Genomic DNA, 18,858 nt, shown 5'->3' with positions numbered 1-18,858 from the left:
CCCCTCTGGTGTCTGATGTTTGTTTGTGGCCTGTGGTGTGTTCAGTCAGAATTACCATCAAACAGAGAAGAAGGGTTGCAGAGGGACGCGGATTAGCTTTAACATGCTGAGTAAGACCGCAGCACTCAGAACAGCACATTGCTGCTAATTTGGTACCGCTGTTAATTTATCCTCCACCCACATGCACATAAACATACACACGCTTTCTTCCCGTCATGGAGAGTCACTCTGTTTTCAGTCAAAATTGTGCATCAGGGATTTTTCTGGAAATGACAGCCCCGTAGTTAATGAGTGGAGAAGAGGGCTCGCCAAATCTTTGTGTGTGTGAGTGTGTATTGTGTATACAGTACGTGTGTGTGTTTGAGTATGTGTGGGAGAGTTCTGGCTCAATGGCCACTCTTGGCAGAGCAGCGCTCTCTTCTCCCTGGTCGCTAACATCAGGGGATCAGCCAGGCATGTAATGGAAACTTTGGAGATTTAGAGGAGCAGCTTGCTAAATATGACCCCCTGATGCGCTTCCTTAGATGGCTCCTATTGTACGAAGGCAGGTCTTCTGGATTACTTATTATATTTTATTAGATTATGAAGAATGCTGTGGTTGCTCCTAAATTGGGGAAATGAGCAGAAGATTTTACAACGTATGAACCTGTTTTGTATTTTGGTTAGACCAATGCACGAGAATGCTGATTGAATCCGGAGGTAAAACACCGCCTTCATTAGGTTTTGGGATAAATCGTCATCATCAGAACAAACATTGAGCCCAGGCTCAGGCCAAATGAAAAGGCTGTTTATCATCTCAGTGTAGGTTGAGTTACAGACAATAGATGGAAAGCAGATGCAGAGGATGGAGACTCCTCAGTTTTAACGTTGTCTGACTGATGCAGGTTGTTTGGAGCAGATGTGTTGTATGAACAGAGAATTTTGTTGTCAATCCTCTGACTGTGTGTGATCACTTGCATTTAAATGTCTAGGAATACTTTTGGATATACGTGTTTTTGTGTGTCAAAGGAAAATGAATGTGTCCGTGCTAGAAATTACAAAGGCAAATAATGCACTTGCGCAACATCTGCAGAGTTGAACTAGCCTGGCTAATATCTGACATAAGCAAACCTGCTCACAGACTCACATATACATGCTTCTGGACCATCTCTCCCTATCTTTCCTCATTCTTTCCCTCGATCTTCGTTATAGCTCCCCGTCCATTCATAAGTAAGTCCATATTTGCACTGAGGCACGTGCCGCTGTGTAACTCATCTGTGCTGCAGATTCATTTTTCAGAGCCCAGTCAGCTCTGCCACTGTCAGTAAGAGGAGCAGGAGGAGGTGGAGGAAGAGAAGGAGGAGGGCTGCAGTCGTCTGGGTCTCGGAAAGGCTTGCCAGCCTGCACAGGTGGCGTTTTGTCTGGATTCTGCCCAGGGAGTGAGGGAGCAGAGAGAGGGGAGGAGGCAGAGGGGAGAAGAAGGAGACACCAGGACGTACAGCACTTGGATTTATGTATAATTGTTTAATTCTGTGATTCGCTGCTTTATAATTCCATTTATAATTGGTTTGTTTTTTTTTTAATATGGAAACCACAGTAAAACCCTAATCCTGCTGACTGAATTGGCTTTAATGAAGAAAGATCCATACCTGGAAGTGCCAATTCGCTTCCTGGAACTGATGAATAAGGGTTAATGAAATGCATGTATGCAGGAGGGGATGAATTCTGACGATGTCTGTAAAGTGCAAATGGCAATCAAAGCTCAATAGATGAAATGTTACAAAGGTTCCAACCCTGTTTTTATCCTGTAGCCATGAAATGTTTCATTTTATGTGTACAAGCACTGCCAATTGCACACATTTGTGCAGCGGCTTGGCTCTTTGAAGTATTTACTCCCCTCTCTGAGATGCTGGCAGTGGGACTGGGTTGTTATTAAGAGTGCTTCATCTGGCTTTGTGATTACAGCTCTGACCAAGCTGACAGACTGCAACCCCACTGACAAACAGCATGCAAATGATGCTCGCACATGAGCACGCATCTGTGCGGTGATACACAGATACACACACAAATACATGCACAAACACACACAGATGTAGGCTATGCACACATGAACACATGCTATTATGTGGGAGAGTGACACATATACATATACTGCCACTGTCGCTCCTCAATTTGTCACATAGTGCTGCGCCATTAGAAATTTACACTTCACACTTGACACACCCCCTGCATCCAACACAGTCTACACTCACACATGAAAACACTTTCCTCTTTCCTGTTTTTTTGCTGTTGAAAAATGAGAGCCCTGCAGGGAGTGAAGTGGGAAGGTGGAGGGGTAGAGGGATGTAGGGTGGAGCATCTGGAATAACATTCACCCATCTCCCATATCACTGCTGGTCCCCTGATCTCTTCCACACAGACATGCACACACACACATACATAGTCATTTGACATACCCGCTATCACCACCACCACCACCGCTTCAGATCCAACCCTACTTCTCTTTCCGATGACATCAGTGCGGGTGGTGGTCTTGAAGTGGACCCCATCTGGTGTGTGTGTGTGTGTGTGTGTGTGTGTGTGTGTGTGTGGCAGAGCTGGTGCCATCCTGGCTAGGTGACTAGTTTGGGGAGGGGGTTGCTGGCTGCTGTCAACCAGTTATCTACTGTACATCACCACTCACTCTGCGCTCACACACACAGGTGGCGGACTCGGCACTGCAAGGACAAACTAGTGTCAGTACCTTTTGGCTTTTAAAGACAAAAGTCATGACTGGAATTTAGGTTTAATACTCGGGGAAGAATGTAAACTCCTGCACACACAGATTCACTGCTGTGTTGACAGGTTTTTTGTTTGTTTACTATCATGTTACTTTTTGGTTGTAAAGCCCTTGAGACAGTGGCTCCCAGCCTGGGGATAAGAGAATCCCAATGGGGTCTCAAGATAAGTCTGAGGGATCACAGATGATAAAGAAAGAACAAAAAACATTGTGTTACCAGTACTGTATGTATGTTTATTTTGTCTCTTTTTTTTTCTTTTTTTTTTTTTATGAAATACCTGCACCTCCTCAGACTGTGACATAATCTAATCAAACTCAATGCTCACAACTAATGTCCACACTAAGGAAGTACCTGTGGTGAGAAGTCATAAGTAGATATATTGTATTGCTGGGAATATATCAATTGTAAAGTGTTCATACACAAATTTTCCATATTAAATTTGTTTATTCTTTAAAATTTTATAAATGTTTTAATCATTTTTTGTCTTATTTTGCATCTCTATCTCATCCATAGGAATTATGTGAAAAGCTAATAAAAAGCTGATCCATAGAGTGATCTCCAACCATAGGGTTCTTATACCCCAGAGGAAAGTCCTCTAATTCTCAGGGGGTAAGCAGATAGATTTTGAAGTAGCTCAACAAATTTGATAAAACAAAAATTATGATATGATTTTGAAAATATATCTCTTTATTGAGCCAGCTGTAACGCCTAACACTAACGTTACACTAAAGCTAACGGATAATGGTTGAAATAGATAGCTAGCTAAAAGTAGTAAATAGACTGCTTAAATAGTTATGTTAAAGTAATGGGAAGATGTGCAAGTCTTTGAAATATTTACCCTAAAGTAATAGATAAAACAGTTTAAATAGATTGCAATAAGTAATGGGCAAACAGGTGGATAGATAGCTAAAAGTGAAATATGCTAGCTAGTGAAAAGTAATGGTGAAATTGTAAGCGATGACTATGGTAGAGGTAATGGCGAAATAGTCGCTATGATGGATAAATATAGTGTTTAAGTGTTAGCTAAAAGTATTGTAAATAGCTAAAAGTAAAATTTCTGAAATAAATAAAAAGTAATTGAACCAGTGGTGCAGAATTGTGTGGTCATCACTGCAAAGTAAAATGTTAGGGATTACATGTGTTAAGTAATTTCTACTACGAACACACTAACATATACTTTTGTGGAGGCACGAGATTACCTTGAATGTCATTTTTCTCTGTTTCACTAAACCAACATTTATCACCATCTGGCACTGTGAGGGGGAAAGGCAGCCATTAAGTCATGTGGTGCTTACACGAATTCTCGTTTCAAAGAAAGGGCATGGAAGAATGAAACTGTGACTCGGGTTTATTTAGTCATTAGACGGGCATCATGTAGTTTGACACTTCACAGTGGAGAAATTAGCCTTAAATCTGTTCCTTGTTTTAAAATCCTGAGGCTGGTTTAGATTACCATCTGTCAATCAACAGCAACTGTGTACGTGTGTATCTGTGTGTGTATGTGTGTGCATGTGTGAAGAGGTAGACACTTAAAGTCTCTGCAGGCTACGTTCAGACTGTATCAATATGATTGACAGCGTTAATGGTGTGATAATTCCACACATCAGGCAACTGAAAAGCTTCATTTCACAGAGCGGGCTGGATAATCAGTCTGAAAAATAAACTCAGTTTTTCCTCTATTCACTTCATCATTTTTGCCTTTCTTCCCTTCAGTTTTAGCCCCCTCCTGCATATTAAGCTCTGCCTCTCTTTATTTCTCTTTTTCCTGCAGGATGAATGCCGTAACTTCATGAAGGTGCTGCTCAGTAGGCAAGGAGGCCTGTTTGTGTGTGGGACCAATGCCTTCAACCCACTCTGTGCCAATTATACTGTAAGTAACAACTGAGCATGCCCACACCTACCATCACAGCGCCACCTGCCCCAAACATGTGACTGGTCCACACCGTGCATTAATTCTTATGACTGGTTTGACGTCATTGACTAATGGCTTATCTGTTTTTCCAGAAGAGAGGCCTCGCTTCCATAGTACAATTAGTAAGACTGTTCAGGTGAAAATTTACAGCTTGATTAAAGTTGTTTGTTTAGCGCTCGAGGCAGTGTTGACTTCCACTTCAGGAGTTATTTATCCTTGTTCTCTGGCAGCTCCAGTGCCTTGTTTTCCTGAGATACAACAGTTGTTGTTTCTCAGTGGTTAAACTTTGTGGTCTGCCGAGCTTGTTATCATTGAGAGTCAGAGAGGATGGATAATCAAGAAGAACACAAAGAGTGGAGAAGAGGAAGAGGAGGTTACTCGGAGACAAGGGTGGTGTAGACGTGACTTGTTTGCCTGGTTCGATTTCTTTGCTAGTGGTTGAGAAAGCGAAGCAATTTTGCAGTTGGAGGCCGAATTTAAGTAGACAGCAGGGTTCAGGCTAAGTGTTTGCTGACCTGATTCATACATTTGTCAAACTCTGAAGATGTGTATCCATCCAACAGCAACTCACCTGAATCCTCCTCTAAGCATGAATGTGCTCCACTTCCCGACCAATCCCTGTCTCCCTCAATTACAGTAACAATTTTAAACTTGTGGAAGAAAAACTACACATAAATATTAATCATCGGCTCGGCTGATTTCACATCATTCAGCAGGAATATTAAATGAGGGATAAAGGCAGTTGAGCTGGAGAGAGAAAGAGAGGGGGGAAAAAAATCCTTTCACTATCAAAGGCTTTTTCAGATAAGTGTTATTTTCAGTCTCTCACATTTCAAACATAGTGGAACACTGTGACGTACCTGGCCCATTATCTGTCAGCCACTAATGACATTCTACAACAGTGTATAACACACCTGTCTCTGCCTGATAGGCTGTCTTTTTCTCTTGGGACTAGTTAGTGATGCTAGCTAATGTTTTATTTATAGCAGGGTTTTAATGAAATGACACCTATAAATTATTTCATTTTCAACTGTGGATGAGAATTCCACTGTGCTGCTGGAATAGTTTGCTTGAGGTTTCTTTTTAAGTGTGTGCTTGTGAAAGTGTTTGTGAATATGACGGAGAGAGAGGGAGTGAGAGATGCAGAGATTTCACTGTATATACACTGTATATATGTATGTTTGTGCGAGAGCTGGAAACTTGTTAGAATTGCCAGCTTGACTCTATGTTGGTGTATGGGCCTATGTGTGTGTGTGTGTGTTTATCTGTTTTATTTATGTATGAGAACGTGACTCTTGTTGTTGCTGCTGTGCCTAATTGCCACCAGTGAATCATTAGTTTGCACTTACGGTAACACTCCCTAATTGCCATTCTCTTGTGCCTTGTTTTCTGGATGCTGCTGTAGACGCATTCGTATTGTTTAGAGTTTGTTGATTGATGTGTGCACCTGTGTGTGTTTATGTGTGTGTGGTGTTACAGGGAGACACTCTGGAGATGGTAGGAGACACAGTCAGTGGGATGGCGAGATGCCCTTATGACCCCAAACATGCCAATGTAGCGCTGTTTGCAGGTAAGACGCACCTTTTGTTTTAGTCCCACACATTTACTTTTAGTAGTCGCAGCAATAAATATCATTGCAGAGCATCATCGCTCCTCCATGAGAGACATTTTGATGCTTGAATATGTGAGAAAAGATCAGCAAAACTGAGTCACTCTGATTCCTCAGTTTTATTCATCTCCTGTGTTTACTTCATCAGATTTAAGCACTTCACTATAATCAAATCAAGAGTGTTCTGTGGCTGAAACTGTAGGGAGCCATTACTGTTCAGCCATCAGCCTATTATCTCACATTAGCTTGCAGTAAAAAAAAAGAAGGAAAAAAAAAGAAAAAGAAGCTGTTTCTTGCGTGGGAGTGGTGCAAAGTTGCAATTACGTTACTACAATTACATTGTTGACTGGTCAGCTACGTCGTGTTTATGATTCAGGTCTTTCAGAAAATGGTAACATTGACTCCAGCTTTATTGTTTGAAGTTATGTCGTTGCTTTGGCAGGCTGTCCAACTCACTAGTGTGTGTGTGTGTGTGTGTGTGTGTGTGTGTGTGTGTGTGTGTGTGTGTGTTTTATGTCAGAGGGGAATCTGTTTACAGCCACAGTGACAGACTTCCTGGCCATTGATGCGGTGATCTATCGTAGCCTTGGGGACAGTCCCGCTCTGCGCACCGTCAAGCACGACTCCAAGTGGTTCAGAGGTACCTGAGTGTGTGTTCATTGTGTGTCCGCCTTTGTATGCTTGTCAAGGTGTGTTTGTTTTTGTGTTTTATCAAGTGTACGCGCATCGGTGCAATTTTCTCAAGCACGTCTTCTCGTAAGCATCGTGTCTGTTGTTGATGTTGTCGTCAGAGACTGATGGGTTGAGTGTGTGTCCACATCACTTATGCACACAGGATCGATACATGTGTCAGTAGCAGAGGGCTGAGTCAGCAGGCTAGACACAGCTGTCAGACTTACTGCTGCTTGACAGAGTTTGGACCATCCACACCGAGGCCGATCTGCAGTTAAAACCTAACCATGACAGTGGGACAGTCAAAAATACACAGACATGCAGGCCATGATATCAGACATACAGGTTGTAGCCGGTCCCCGGTGTAATAGCGCCAAAATGCATAGTGTGAAACTCATTTCTCAGAAACATCAGGGAGTCATAATGCGCTTATTGTTTGGTGTGAAATCCCCTTTCACCATGTAATGAAATTAAGCATGGCCTGTGCCTCTTTCTCACTGCCCTCATGTTACCTCGGTGTCATGGGAGTGAACAATGCATTTGCAAATGGAGACACTGTTTGCTGTACACTTTCTCATGCTCCATTATAGTTCATCAAACCTTTGCTCCCCGCAAACATCTCCTACTGTATGTACTCGCCCGTTCCTCTCCTCTCTCTCACTATTTCTCTCTCTCACAATACAGAGCCGTATTTTGTCAGTGCTGTGGAGTGGGGACCTCACATCTACTTCTTCTTCAGAGAGATAGCCATGGAGTTCAATTACCTGGAGAAGGTATAGAAGTCATTCTGATGAACATCCGCTTTTTTCTTCTGTTCTTTCAGTATTTTCACAGAGGAACTGCTGGTCCTTTCAAATCATCTTTTAAAAGACCCGCAGAGTATGTAAACTTGTCGTTAAAATGCACCACCACGAAAAGGAGATGCCTGGCGTAATATCCCTCCGCTCCTATTATTTGAATGTCAATATCAACTCTTTTCCAACAGCTACACTGACCTTTTATCTGCATATTTGTTTGTCTGCATATATAATCCAACAAATCATGGTCTGAGCAAACAACTCATGTCTTTATTAACCTGAGAAAAGCCCTTTTTTTTATAGCGACTGCATATTCCCTGCCCTTTCCAGAGCTAGGTGTACATCTTTATAAAAAAAAAAATATCAGCATCAGGAAACCCCCTGCCCTAATAAATTAGCAATTCACATTTGGGAAAAAGCGCTTGCACAAGGTCTCTGGCTTTGACTTGTTTACAGAAAGCAGAGTAAATGGATACTTAAACAGCATCACCGTTGTGTAGATGAGACTGTTCAAAGAAGCAATTTTGAGATGGGCTGACATTTTCATGAATAATTGATATTAAATTTACCATTATAAAACAATGATCTGTCAAAACAGGGTTTCTGCATTGCAAATAGCATGCAAATGACTCTTTAGAGATCACCCTGGAGTTGAAAAGAGCTTTTAAATATACCTTTTTGAAGATGAAACCCAAAGCTCTGGAAATATTTCCTAACCCTCCACCTCGTCATTGGAGTTATATGTGAGCTTCAGGATGGATATGCTTGTCAGTATATTGCAAATGCATTTTGCACACTCATTTTCTCTGCCTATGTCTGCTTCCCTGTGCTTGACTTCTCACAGGTGGTGGTGTCACGTGTGGCCCGGGTGTGTAAACGGGACCAGGGCGGGTCTCAGCGCGTCCTTGAGAAGCAGTGGACGTCGTTCTTGAAAGCCCGTCTCAACTGCTCCGTCCCCGGTGATTCCCACTTCTACTTTAACCTGCTCCACTCCACCAGTCCCATCATCAGGATGCACGGCAGGGACATCATCCTCGGGGTGTTCTCCACACCGGCAAACAGGTACAACACAGACAAATGTGTGCACAATGACATAAACTTAAGATAAGTCCTTTTTTTGTCAGTTGTGCCCCACATTCCTATCAGATGACCCCAACTACCCCTTCATCAACACTACTACTGTATATTTCACCATTTATCTCCTACTTCTAGCTAACTATTTCAAACTCAACTCAACCTGATTCAAAATTGTAATTTCTATGTTTTCAAATTACTGCTTCTCAATTTACTACTACTGCTACTTATTACTATTCCACAATCTTTCCACATACCCCCAAGCAACTGCAGATCCTGGTTAGGAATCACTGATTTAGATCAATACTCAGCCTTTCTGCCTTCAAATAAGAAGCCTTATTTGTGTGTATGTGTGCGTGCACTTGTGTGACTGTAAGGGTTGAAATGAGAGAGAGATTTCAATCGATGTCCTGTCTCAGAGAGAAAAGGGGAATTACACTGAGTGTTTTTTATGAAAAACACAGAGGCAGACACGCATCTTGACATACTTCCCAGGGAGACAGGGATAGACACCCAGTGTGAAGCTGCACTCATTGTCTCACCTTGAAAATTTAGTGGACCCACCATAGTTTGTTTCTTCACCTGTGAAGTCAGAAAGAGCAAGGCTTCCTACAGGCCAAGCAAAGCGCTGGAGAAATGAAAGAGGCGTGTATGGAGGTGCAGAGGTCAAGATTGTGGGGTACAAAGTAATTTAAGACACATGGAATGCTTTCATTGAGGACAAAAGGGTGATTTGTAGAAAGACAAGATTGAATTGAGAAAAGGTGAGAGGAGAGGAGAGATCCGGCCCTGGTAAATGGGAGATTATTGGAGATTGAGGGTATTTGCAGAGCCAGACACAACACAAACAGCAAACCAGAGAAACTGAACAACAGAGAGAAGAAGGGAATTTAACAAAAATATTTATATGAGCTACACAGTCCTAACTGTTCCTAATATGAGGGTAAAAACTACCAGTGGGATAATTCCCCTTATATCGAGTGCAAATAGTTTTTTTCTGATGCAGTAAGAGTAATCTGTTTATCGTGCTTTGTTTAAGGATACTGACACAGAAAGTTGATGTTTTTTTTTTTTCCAAAAGTAAAAAGACGATTGTGCTCTCGATACTTAATACAGTCTTTATTAATAGATGTGTGTGTTTGGAGCAACATCCTCTATGTATCTCCTAAGCTGCACATGGATGAACAGATACTCTGTGCTTTAAAATAAAGCATTACTACATCATATTGCAGTCTAAGTGGCTCAAATCATAGAAAAGAATCACTATACAGTACTTTCCTGCAATGGCTCACTCAACTCACACTACCTTAATGGCCCCGACACCACTTAGTGTGTCTGCTAGTGCCAGCACATTATAGCCAACATTTAGAAATACTTACAACTGCCTTCTATTTAATGCTGCCCTAGAATCAATATAGTCTCTCACTTCATTGCAGCGAGCAGCATTACTATCACCTGTCAGTGGTTCCAGTATAATGCCATCTCTGTGTTTTTAGGATATAAAAATAAAACTCTCTACTAGTTGCAGGACAATGTCTCAAAGCAGAGGGCTTCCCACCTCACAGTGTGAGACAGGAGAGAGAGGGGGTGAGAAAAAAACAAAACAATGCGCAAGTAAATGCAAAAGGAGGGAAGGCACGGAGGGGAGTAAAATAGGAGACGGAGAACAGGAGGGGGAGAGACGGATGAGAAACTCAAGGATGAGGAAGTCAGTAATGGACAACACGTGCATCCCTCGCTCTCTGAGATGTAAAACTGTTTCATCAGCTGCATCTTATCTGTGTGTTTGGAAAGGCTACTCTGCGAGAGGGGGCCACTGCCTGCAGAGACAGATGGAAGCTTCACACAGACCGACGCACACACACTCCCACTTTCATACACAAACACATGTCCACAAATACACTTACAATGGTTCCCAGATAACAGCATTTACAGCGTGCCACAGAGGAGAGCCAGCTGAACACACACACACATGTACTCACACACACGCGCACACACACACACACAGACACACACACCCCTGCCTGGGTAAACTGCTACTGGGTCCTATTTTAAATAACTTCCAGCCACGACAGAGAGAAAGGTAGGTTTAGATGGATGGATAAGGAGACGTGTGATGGAGGAAAATGAACACAAAGAGAAAGAGAGAATGTGTGAGGTGAGCTGCAAAACTCCCACTAGCCCCATGTGGCCCACTGCGCCACACTGGCTAAGTGCTTGCCAGACAAATTGCTTTGGCTGGCAGCGTGCAGTGAAAACAGCATGAAGCAGGACCTGTGAGTGGAGGAATAGCTATTCTTTCCTGCCATTTGGCCCTGTGCAGCATGTATGGCTCTGTAGTATGGGAATGACAGGATGGAGTCAAGGTTTTACCAAGAATCTCCCCTGGACTCTATGAAGTTACTCATCTCCCCCCTGTGCCCACATACTCCCGGGATCATTTTACAGCCACATACCAGCTCCTTAACTGTTATGGAGTTGCATTTGTGGGACCCTTCAGTCACTGCTTCCAGGGTCCAAAATTGCCCCCAGTTGCCAGTTCCTTTGTGGATTCACCTCTGAAGCCCCAGGCCCTTCCTCTTGAGTGGGAATGAAAGAAGAGCTTGAATTTCCTGCTGAACACCTCCTGCACTCTCACTCCTGATGCTCAAGTGGTCAAGGAGGCATAAGGAGAAACAGTATGAGACCACTGGTGAGAAGAAGAGATGGAAAATGTATTTGCTGCTTTATTTAGCAACATAAATAAGTGGGTATACTGTATGTCAAAAGAACAGCAGCAGGATGTCAAATGGAAGTCTTACTGCCATCCTGCTGCACTGGGCTGGTATGAAAACACAAACAACTCTGGTTATTCAGCTATTGTTATGGCAGCTGAAAACATCTATTACTGTTGGAGTAGACTGACGTAGGCTCATCAGGCTTAATGGAGTCATGCAAGAATGCAAGGAAAATATCCCACGCAAAGCAAAGTAAATCTAGTGCATCCCGAGAGTGGGAGGCCATATTTGGTTTTGGCTGTAAAAAATCCCATGTGACAGGGTCAGACAGCAGGATGTCCCAGTGGGAAAACACAGCAGAGGAGGTGAAAATGAGGAGAACAAGGAGCAGGAGGAGAACAGGTTTACACTGCCAGAAAAAGTGCGGCACAGGGGAAGATGCACAGATGTGCAAGCTAGTTCCCCCCGGGCCCGCAAGTGGAGGGGGCAGAGGAATACATAGTTAGGTAGCTACCTGGAGACACAGAAATGGGTGTGGGAAAGGAATACCACATGTAGTTGACAGCAGGGCCATGTCACAAGGAGTTGGACGAGTTGTTACAGAAGTGTTAGCTAGTCCACATAGACTAGGATAGTCAGGTTAGGGAGAGAAGAGAAAACCCACAGGGAAGTGATGTGAAAAGGTCAAGGAAAAGTATGAAAAATTGGGTTACTTGAATACAAAGAAACAGATCAGGCTGAAGGTTTTACAGGAGAACAGATGGAAATAAACTTATAATGGAATAATATTAAGAAAGGAAGATAAAGGGGGGCACCTTGGTGGCTCATCTGGTGGATTGCGTACCATTGAGGCTTGGTCCTTGCCACGGCCATGGCCCTTTCCTGCGTGTCATCCCCTCTCTCTCTCTCTCTCCCCAACTTTCCTGTCTCTCTCTCACTGCAGCTGGAATAAGGGAAAAAAAGCCAGAAAAGATAACTTAAAAAAAAAAAGAAAAGAAGATAAAAGGCAGACATTCAGGGGATGTAGAGGGCCTGGAATTAGAGGCCTAAAAAGAAGGGTTTAATATGAAAGTTTTTTGATGTAGTTGAAACAGTTTATCTGATTTGGCTCAGGTTCCATACCAAGTTTGGTACAAATCAGTCAATCTTGTCACCAAACCCAAAAACAGTTCAGATTATGAAAAGTATCCCAGAAAATATACAAAGACTCAGAGGAAATGGTCCAATTGGCAAGATTGCGCTGTACATATAATCAGACTGAGTGTGTGGGATTTATGAACTTTAAATGAATTAACATTTTAACAGACTTTTTTTATATTTACTGTGACTGTGCTATGTGGTGAATTTCAAGTTGATCAAACTTAAACCTCTAATTAAAGGATTGACATTGAAACTCTGCCTGACTGCTACCTTCGTTTCTTCTTCCTCTTCTACTCCTAAGAGGCATCATGTGTCCGTGAGGGCCGTGTTATTCCAAGCTGTCAACTTGTTAAATAGTGAGGAAGTAGTATAGACTCCACAGCAGCTCTCTTAAACAGACACCCTATGTATCTATCTTGGACAGCCTATCACTCAACCACAGTCAAGGAGAAAGAGTGAAGGAAGGACAATTTCCAATGGACACAGAGAGAGGAATAAGCTAAATTTGAAAGCAAACAAAGGAAAGTTGTGGGAGGGTGACAGAGAAAATGAAATTTGTGTACAAAAAAGAACATGAATGGACCAAGAAACAAAGGCAGGAGAGACTACAACAGAGAGAAAATGAAAATAATTGAAAGAATTCAGAGAGTAAAACAGCCTGGGGCCTTTTGTCTTATGTCTCTTAGACAAAGATCGCTGCAAGGGGCAAACCCAGTGACCTGCAGCAAGAGAGAGAAAGAGAGAGTAGGGGGCGGAAATGGTAGAGAAAGGAAGCCAAGCTGGCATTGGTCCAGAGCTGGCAGACATGTCACATCTAACATCTGGTGCGTGCGGTCTTGTGAGAGACGTCCACAGCTCCGCCTGCAGCTTCGCCGCACTGGCCGGGGTTGAGTCACATCCCTGCCTATGAATGATAAGTACGGAGGGAGACGGCGTGACCTGATCAAATGCAACATCAGGAGAGAACAGCTCCCTGCCGCAACCAAAAATCCAGCCTTCAGGCGTCGCCTTCCCAAACAAACCCCTCTGGGGCTTTCTCATAGGGGGACTCAAGAGAAACACTGCTCCGCTTGGTTCATAATCACGGGGGCACAGACACTCAAATCACCAGTTGGACATTTGTTTTTGAAGAACATAACAGAAAAAGAAACAGATGGGGTATGTGTGGGATTCATGTAGCAACAGGCAGCAGGTGACTCAGTCTCTCAGGTTTTTTTCACTGTGGTATTAGCACTTAGTCACTAGCTCTCACACCGCACACACACCATTAGTCATTGATGAGGACACATTCAGAGCAGAGTTGAGTCTCGGAGCAGGAAGCATGGGATGTTTTTTTAAAACTCATTCCTTATCTCATCCTGACACTGCCCTGTTTATTTCTGTCTCAGTAGTTTCTGTAGCCATAACACAAAAAACGTGGCATCAGACTCAGTGAAGAGATACTCTAACTTTTTTGTGAATGTCTGTATTTGATGGGACTTCGTGTATTTTGTCTGGGAGAGTGTGTGTGGGCTACGGACACATATTGGAACAGATGTTCTGTTCCCTGTTGCAGGGTTCACGAGTAGTTAAACAGCCTCCACGGTGCACTGGGCTTTTTACTGGAACTACGTGTTGTTGGGTTCATTTATGAGAATCTTCCGTTCCTTTGTGAAAGGCAGAAAACTCAGTGACTCATTTCCTATTTCGTTTTATATTCCAGGAATTCCAGCCAAGATCTTTTCATGGGTCTAATCTGGCCGCCGCATCCGTTGCATATCTATTCTTCGCCAACAGAGTTGACAGCATCTATTTTATCTTGTCTTTCTTTCCGTCTCAATAATAATTTCCTTTTGTGTTCAAGCATTGACTGTCAAAATATGAACAGCCCAAATCCAATTTGTCATCTTCACCGTGTGTCTGTCCCTTTCTCACACTTACAATTGACTTTCTATATTTTAACTTCTTTCCTTGACTCTATTTGTCAGAGACGGTATTCTCTACCTTATCTTTTCTTTTCCATCACTTATTTTTCAGTACCCCTGTCTGAAAGTAAAACCCACTTGACGCAAGCCTGACAGCCATTTTATGTCAGGTCAGGGTGTTTAATCAATCAACAGTCTCTGACTCAATCTGCCTGTTTCACCACTCTCTGTCTCGCTGTCTTTCTAGTATCCCGGGTTCGGCGGTGTGCGCCTTTGACATGGAGCAGCTGGCGGCAGTGTTTGATGGGAGGTTCAAGGAGCAGAAATCACCCGAGTCTATTTGGACGCCTGTTCCAGATGAAGTCATCCCGAAGCCAAGGTGCAGATGGCTGTAATCAATTTATGCACCTGTGTTCAGGTTGTTAATCGGAGAACTATGAGGGGAAAACAGTGTAATGAACTTTTATTTAAGTTAGCCATCAGCCTCAGAAAGTGTGTTTTGTAGTGTGCAATTAATTTCAAGGTAAAACAAGTCTGATTATATACACAGGTAATGGTGAATGCAGAAAGATATTGCATGTGGTATTACAGCCTCTGAAAACTTTGTTTATTAAACTGAAAGTCACATAGCTGTGCAAAATGCATTTTTCACACTCATACAGCTCTTTCTCTCCCAGTATAAAGGCATGTCTTGACCTCATTCAAATAGCCATCCCTTTCCAAATACTTATACACTAACATATACAAAATATGAGCCTTTGACAAAATTAAATCAATCTCTTGTTCAAAAAAGAATATATGTCTGAATCTGAGACACTCAGGCAGTCTAGACTGCTTGATTATATAACTGCATCTTCACTGAGGCCTGAAGTAGGCCGAAATGAGAACGCCATTCTGCCTCTGTGCCGTCTGCTAAACTTGTGCTGAAACTTTTTGTCTCCAGACCCGGGGGCTGTGCTGTTGAAGGATCCAGGTTTAATTCTTCCAACTCTTTCCCTGATGACATGCTCAACTTCGTCAAGACCCATCCACTGATGGATGAAGCTATCCCGTCACTCGGACAAAGACCGTGGATAGTCAGAACCATGGTTAGGTGAGAGCGAACTCAGACATGCAACACCAACTCTTCAATTATATTTTTTATCAACATAACGAACTGTTTTTAATGAACATATCTCCTAATATCTTATTTATAATATAACATAATTCATTTGTCATAGCAAATAAAGTGTAATAAAGGTTTTTCACAGCGTTTGGTTAAGTTTAAGGAAAGCTGATGGCTAAATACTGAAAAAGTCCAAAGAAACTTTATTAACATTTAACATTTCCATAACTTTCCATAACCCATAAAAAAGTGTTTTTGTTGCTTAAATATAATCACATGCAGCTCAGGATGTGAAGCCCAGTCTCCGGTGTCAAAGTCCTAAAGCCCTGTCTGATAACCATCAGCTCCAACCACCTCCATCTGACTGCAATACTAAAATATTTTACACTCAAATAAACACTGAACACAATCCAAGCAGCAATTACATTTCTCTCAAAACAAATTTGGCAAAGTGGTTTGGTATTTTAGAAACTTAATTTTTATTAAAAAAAAAAAAAAATTGTGTGGTGAGTTTTAACTCTCAAATATTGCATGCTGGGAAGTCTGCTAATAAGCCAATAAATTGTTTGTTTTTTTTTGTTTTTTGTTTTCGTTTTGTTTTTTTTGCCTAGAGACTTAATGAGTTTATTCAACACTCCGCAGTGCATTCATTCAACTCATCACAAGACTTCAAGTCAGAAGAACTCATCAAGTCAAAACTTAATCATTTCTGAGAGGGTCTGAAAATGAAAAGTAGAAATTTAACTAGAAATGAATAAAACGTATATATCTATATTAAATCAATAATAAAACATCAGTTGATTCCACGATGTATGTTTTCTTAAAGGGCTACAAACACACAGATGTATGTGTGCAGCCACACACACATGGTCTGTCTGTTCGGGGGCTGTGGGCTCTTTCTGTTTAAGTTATCCTGGTTGGGCGTTGAAGCCTGTGGTAACAGGCAAGCAGCTGTAGCACGTCAAGTCTCACATAAATGCATGCATTCCTCTCTCTCTCTCTCTGTCTCTCTCTCTCTCTCTCTCTCTCTCTCTCTCTCTCTCGCTCCACAATCTACCGTATGGAGTCCCGGTGCCGTCCAGCCACCAGGGGATTATAGGGACTGGATGTATGTGGAATATTAAACACCCGGCACAACATGGTTTCTATTCTAGTCTATTGACTCAGACACACAGGACTGTGTGTAGTTCAGCAACACTCTGCTATTGTTCCAGGACGAGCCCATTTACTTGACTGATATTATTAATGACTGAACGTCTGCTGTAATTAGTTTATTATGCAAATTTGATGAGCAGTTTTTTCTCTGTGGAATTCATTTCATTTTACAGTGACTCAAGAGAAAATGGCATATTATTATTTAAATTCATAAGAGTCCATATTTTACACCTAAAACAATCAGTTGTAATGCACTTAAATCATAAACTGGCCTCCAGGAGCTACTTATCGATGCTTTTAGCGTTCATGGAAGAAAAGTCCCAAATGAGCCACACAGCTGTGTAGCACTAATGTAATGCTCTGTCTCTCTCCTGCTGTGCAGGTACCAGCTGAATAAGATTGTGGTGGATACAGAAGCAGGGTCTTACAGAAACCGAACCGTCCTTTTCCTCGGGTCGAGCAGAGGTACCATCCTCAAGTTCCTTATCATGCCCAACCAGGACAACACCGTCACCAACAGCAACATCTTCCTGGAGGAACTGGAGGGATTCAACCCTGATAAGTAAGATGCTAAAGCTAGATAGAAAAGAAATGTTAAAGGAATATTTCAACGTTTTGTGAAACACACTTATTAGCTTTCTTGCTGAGAGTTAGAGAAGAAGATTGATACCACTCTCATGTCTGTCTATTAAATATGAAGCTCAGCTTAGCACTAGAAACAGGTAAACATTTAGCCTTGCTCTGTCTAAAGGTAACACACATGCTAGCACTCTAAAGCTCACCAGTTCACACGTTATATCTTGTTTGTTTAATCTGTAAATAAACTGAAGTGTCAAATTGTCATGTTGCCTTCATAGGGGGGTTGTGTGCCCCTTATTATTTCATGGCAGCATGCAGCAGCTTCCTGGAGTGCTGTTATCTCTTTGAGGTTGCCTGACATGTTAATTAGTGGGCTTTAAAGATGTTGCTAGGCAAATCTTTTTTTTAATCTTTAGACAGAGCCATGCTAGCTGTTTCCTCCTGTTTCCAGTGTTTACGCTAGGCTAAGTTAACTGTCTGCTTAGTTAACTGTCACATTTACATTAAACTATTCCTTTAAGAAACCAAACCTGAATGTTGAGAGGGATTGATGTGAAACAGCTCAAAGAGAGAATACATACAGCAGCAGTCTGGAAAGGGTTAAATGCCTGACTGGGGTTGATGGATACACAGTGTGGGGAGCTGGTGGTGTGATACGCCTAGAAAAAGAGTCGCAGAATGAAAAGAAAAACAAAAAAAAACCCAGCGTCCTGGGAACATGACGTGTCCTGAATTATGCAGAAAATCTCACCTCTTCTCCGAGAGATACACATAATTGTGCCCGATCTGACTGAGACGATGCAACCTCATGCAGAGCATACAAATAGGGCAAACAGAAAAGAACAGGATTAGAGTCTAATATTCATTATCACATCTGAACATCTTCTAATGAGGTGGAGACGTACTGTAGGACGGCATTAGGGGAAAGACATCAGAAAGTAATGAAATGATGACAAAATCACATTATCCTCAATCTTGACCGAAATTACACTCTGGTGGGAAAAATGACCCTTTATCTTCAGTCTGAAGCTGAATCATATTAAATATCTGGATCTTGACAAAAGATCGGAGTGAATCTGGGCTCGTCCCTCTCTAATTAGCATTTTGCATGACGCAGGCGGCTTCGAGGCTTCGTTGGATGCCGATCAGTACATAAGGAACACTGAGCACAATGCCTTTTCAATCTTCATTTTTTGCTTTTGTTCTTTGTTGAGATGCACTGTTCCACATGGTGGAGAGCTGCGGGGTGTGGGGTGGAAGATTGTCACACAGATGCAGACACATTTCGCTGGTGATTATCTTTCACAAGGGCTAATTAGAGGCATTTTGAAAGAAACTACATGTTTCCAAACACTAGCTTTCTGTCATGGTAATTGTGCTCCCTGATATATATGCCATTTTTCTGCAGCATGGGGGGGGGGGGGGGGGGGGGGGG

General features: G+C 42.3%; 1 protein-coding gene across 1 annotated transcript in view; it reads left to right on the top strand.

The window, feature by feature from the left end:
- sema6bb (sema domain, transmembrane domain (TM), and cytoplasmic domain, (semaphorin) 6Bb) overlaps positions 1-18,858 on the top strand; it is a 120,715-nt gene that overhangs the window by 68,825 nt on the left and 33,032 nt on the right. The window contains exons 6-13 of the mRNA XM_023408039.2: positions 4,531-4,629; positions 6,151-6,241; positions 6,801-6,920; positions 7,637-7,725; positions 8,594-8,811; positions 14,832-14,963; positions 15,528-15,677; positions 17,227-17,406. Of these exons, the coding sequence (XP_023263807.1) occupies positions 4,531-4,629; positions 6,151-6,241; positions 6,801-6,920; positions 7,637-7,725; positions 8,594-8,811; positions 14,832-14,963; positions 15,528-15,677; positions 17,227-17,406 (1,079 nt within the window). The remainder of the gene's footprint in view (positions 1-4,530; positions 4,630-6,150; positions 6,242-6,800; positions 6,921-7,636; positions 7,726-8,593; positions 8,812-14,831; positions 14,964-15,527; positions 15,678-17,226; positions 17,407-18,858) is intronic.

Source organism: Seriola lalandi, unplaced genomic scaffold (assembly GCF_002814215.2).
Source record: "Seriola lalandi dorsalis isolate HSWRI2012SDOR001 ecotype SW California unplaced genomic scaffold, Sedor1 jcf7180002054353, whole genome shotgun sequence".
In the NCBI taxonomy this organism is placed as follows: Eukaryota; Metazoa; Chordata; class Actinopteri; order Carangiformes; family Carangidae; genus Seriola; species Seriola lalandi.
Note: the sequence above shows the minus strand (reverse complement) of the source record. Positions and strands in the feature narration are given on the sequence as shown.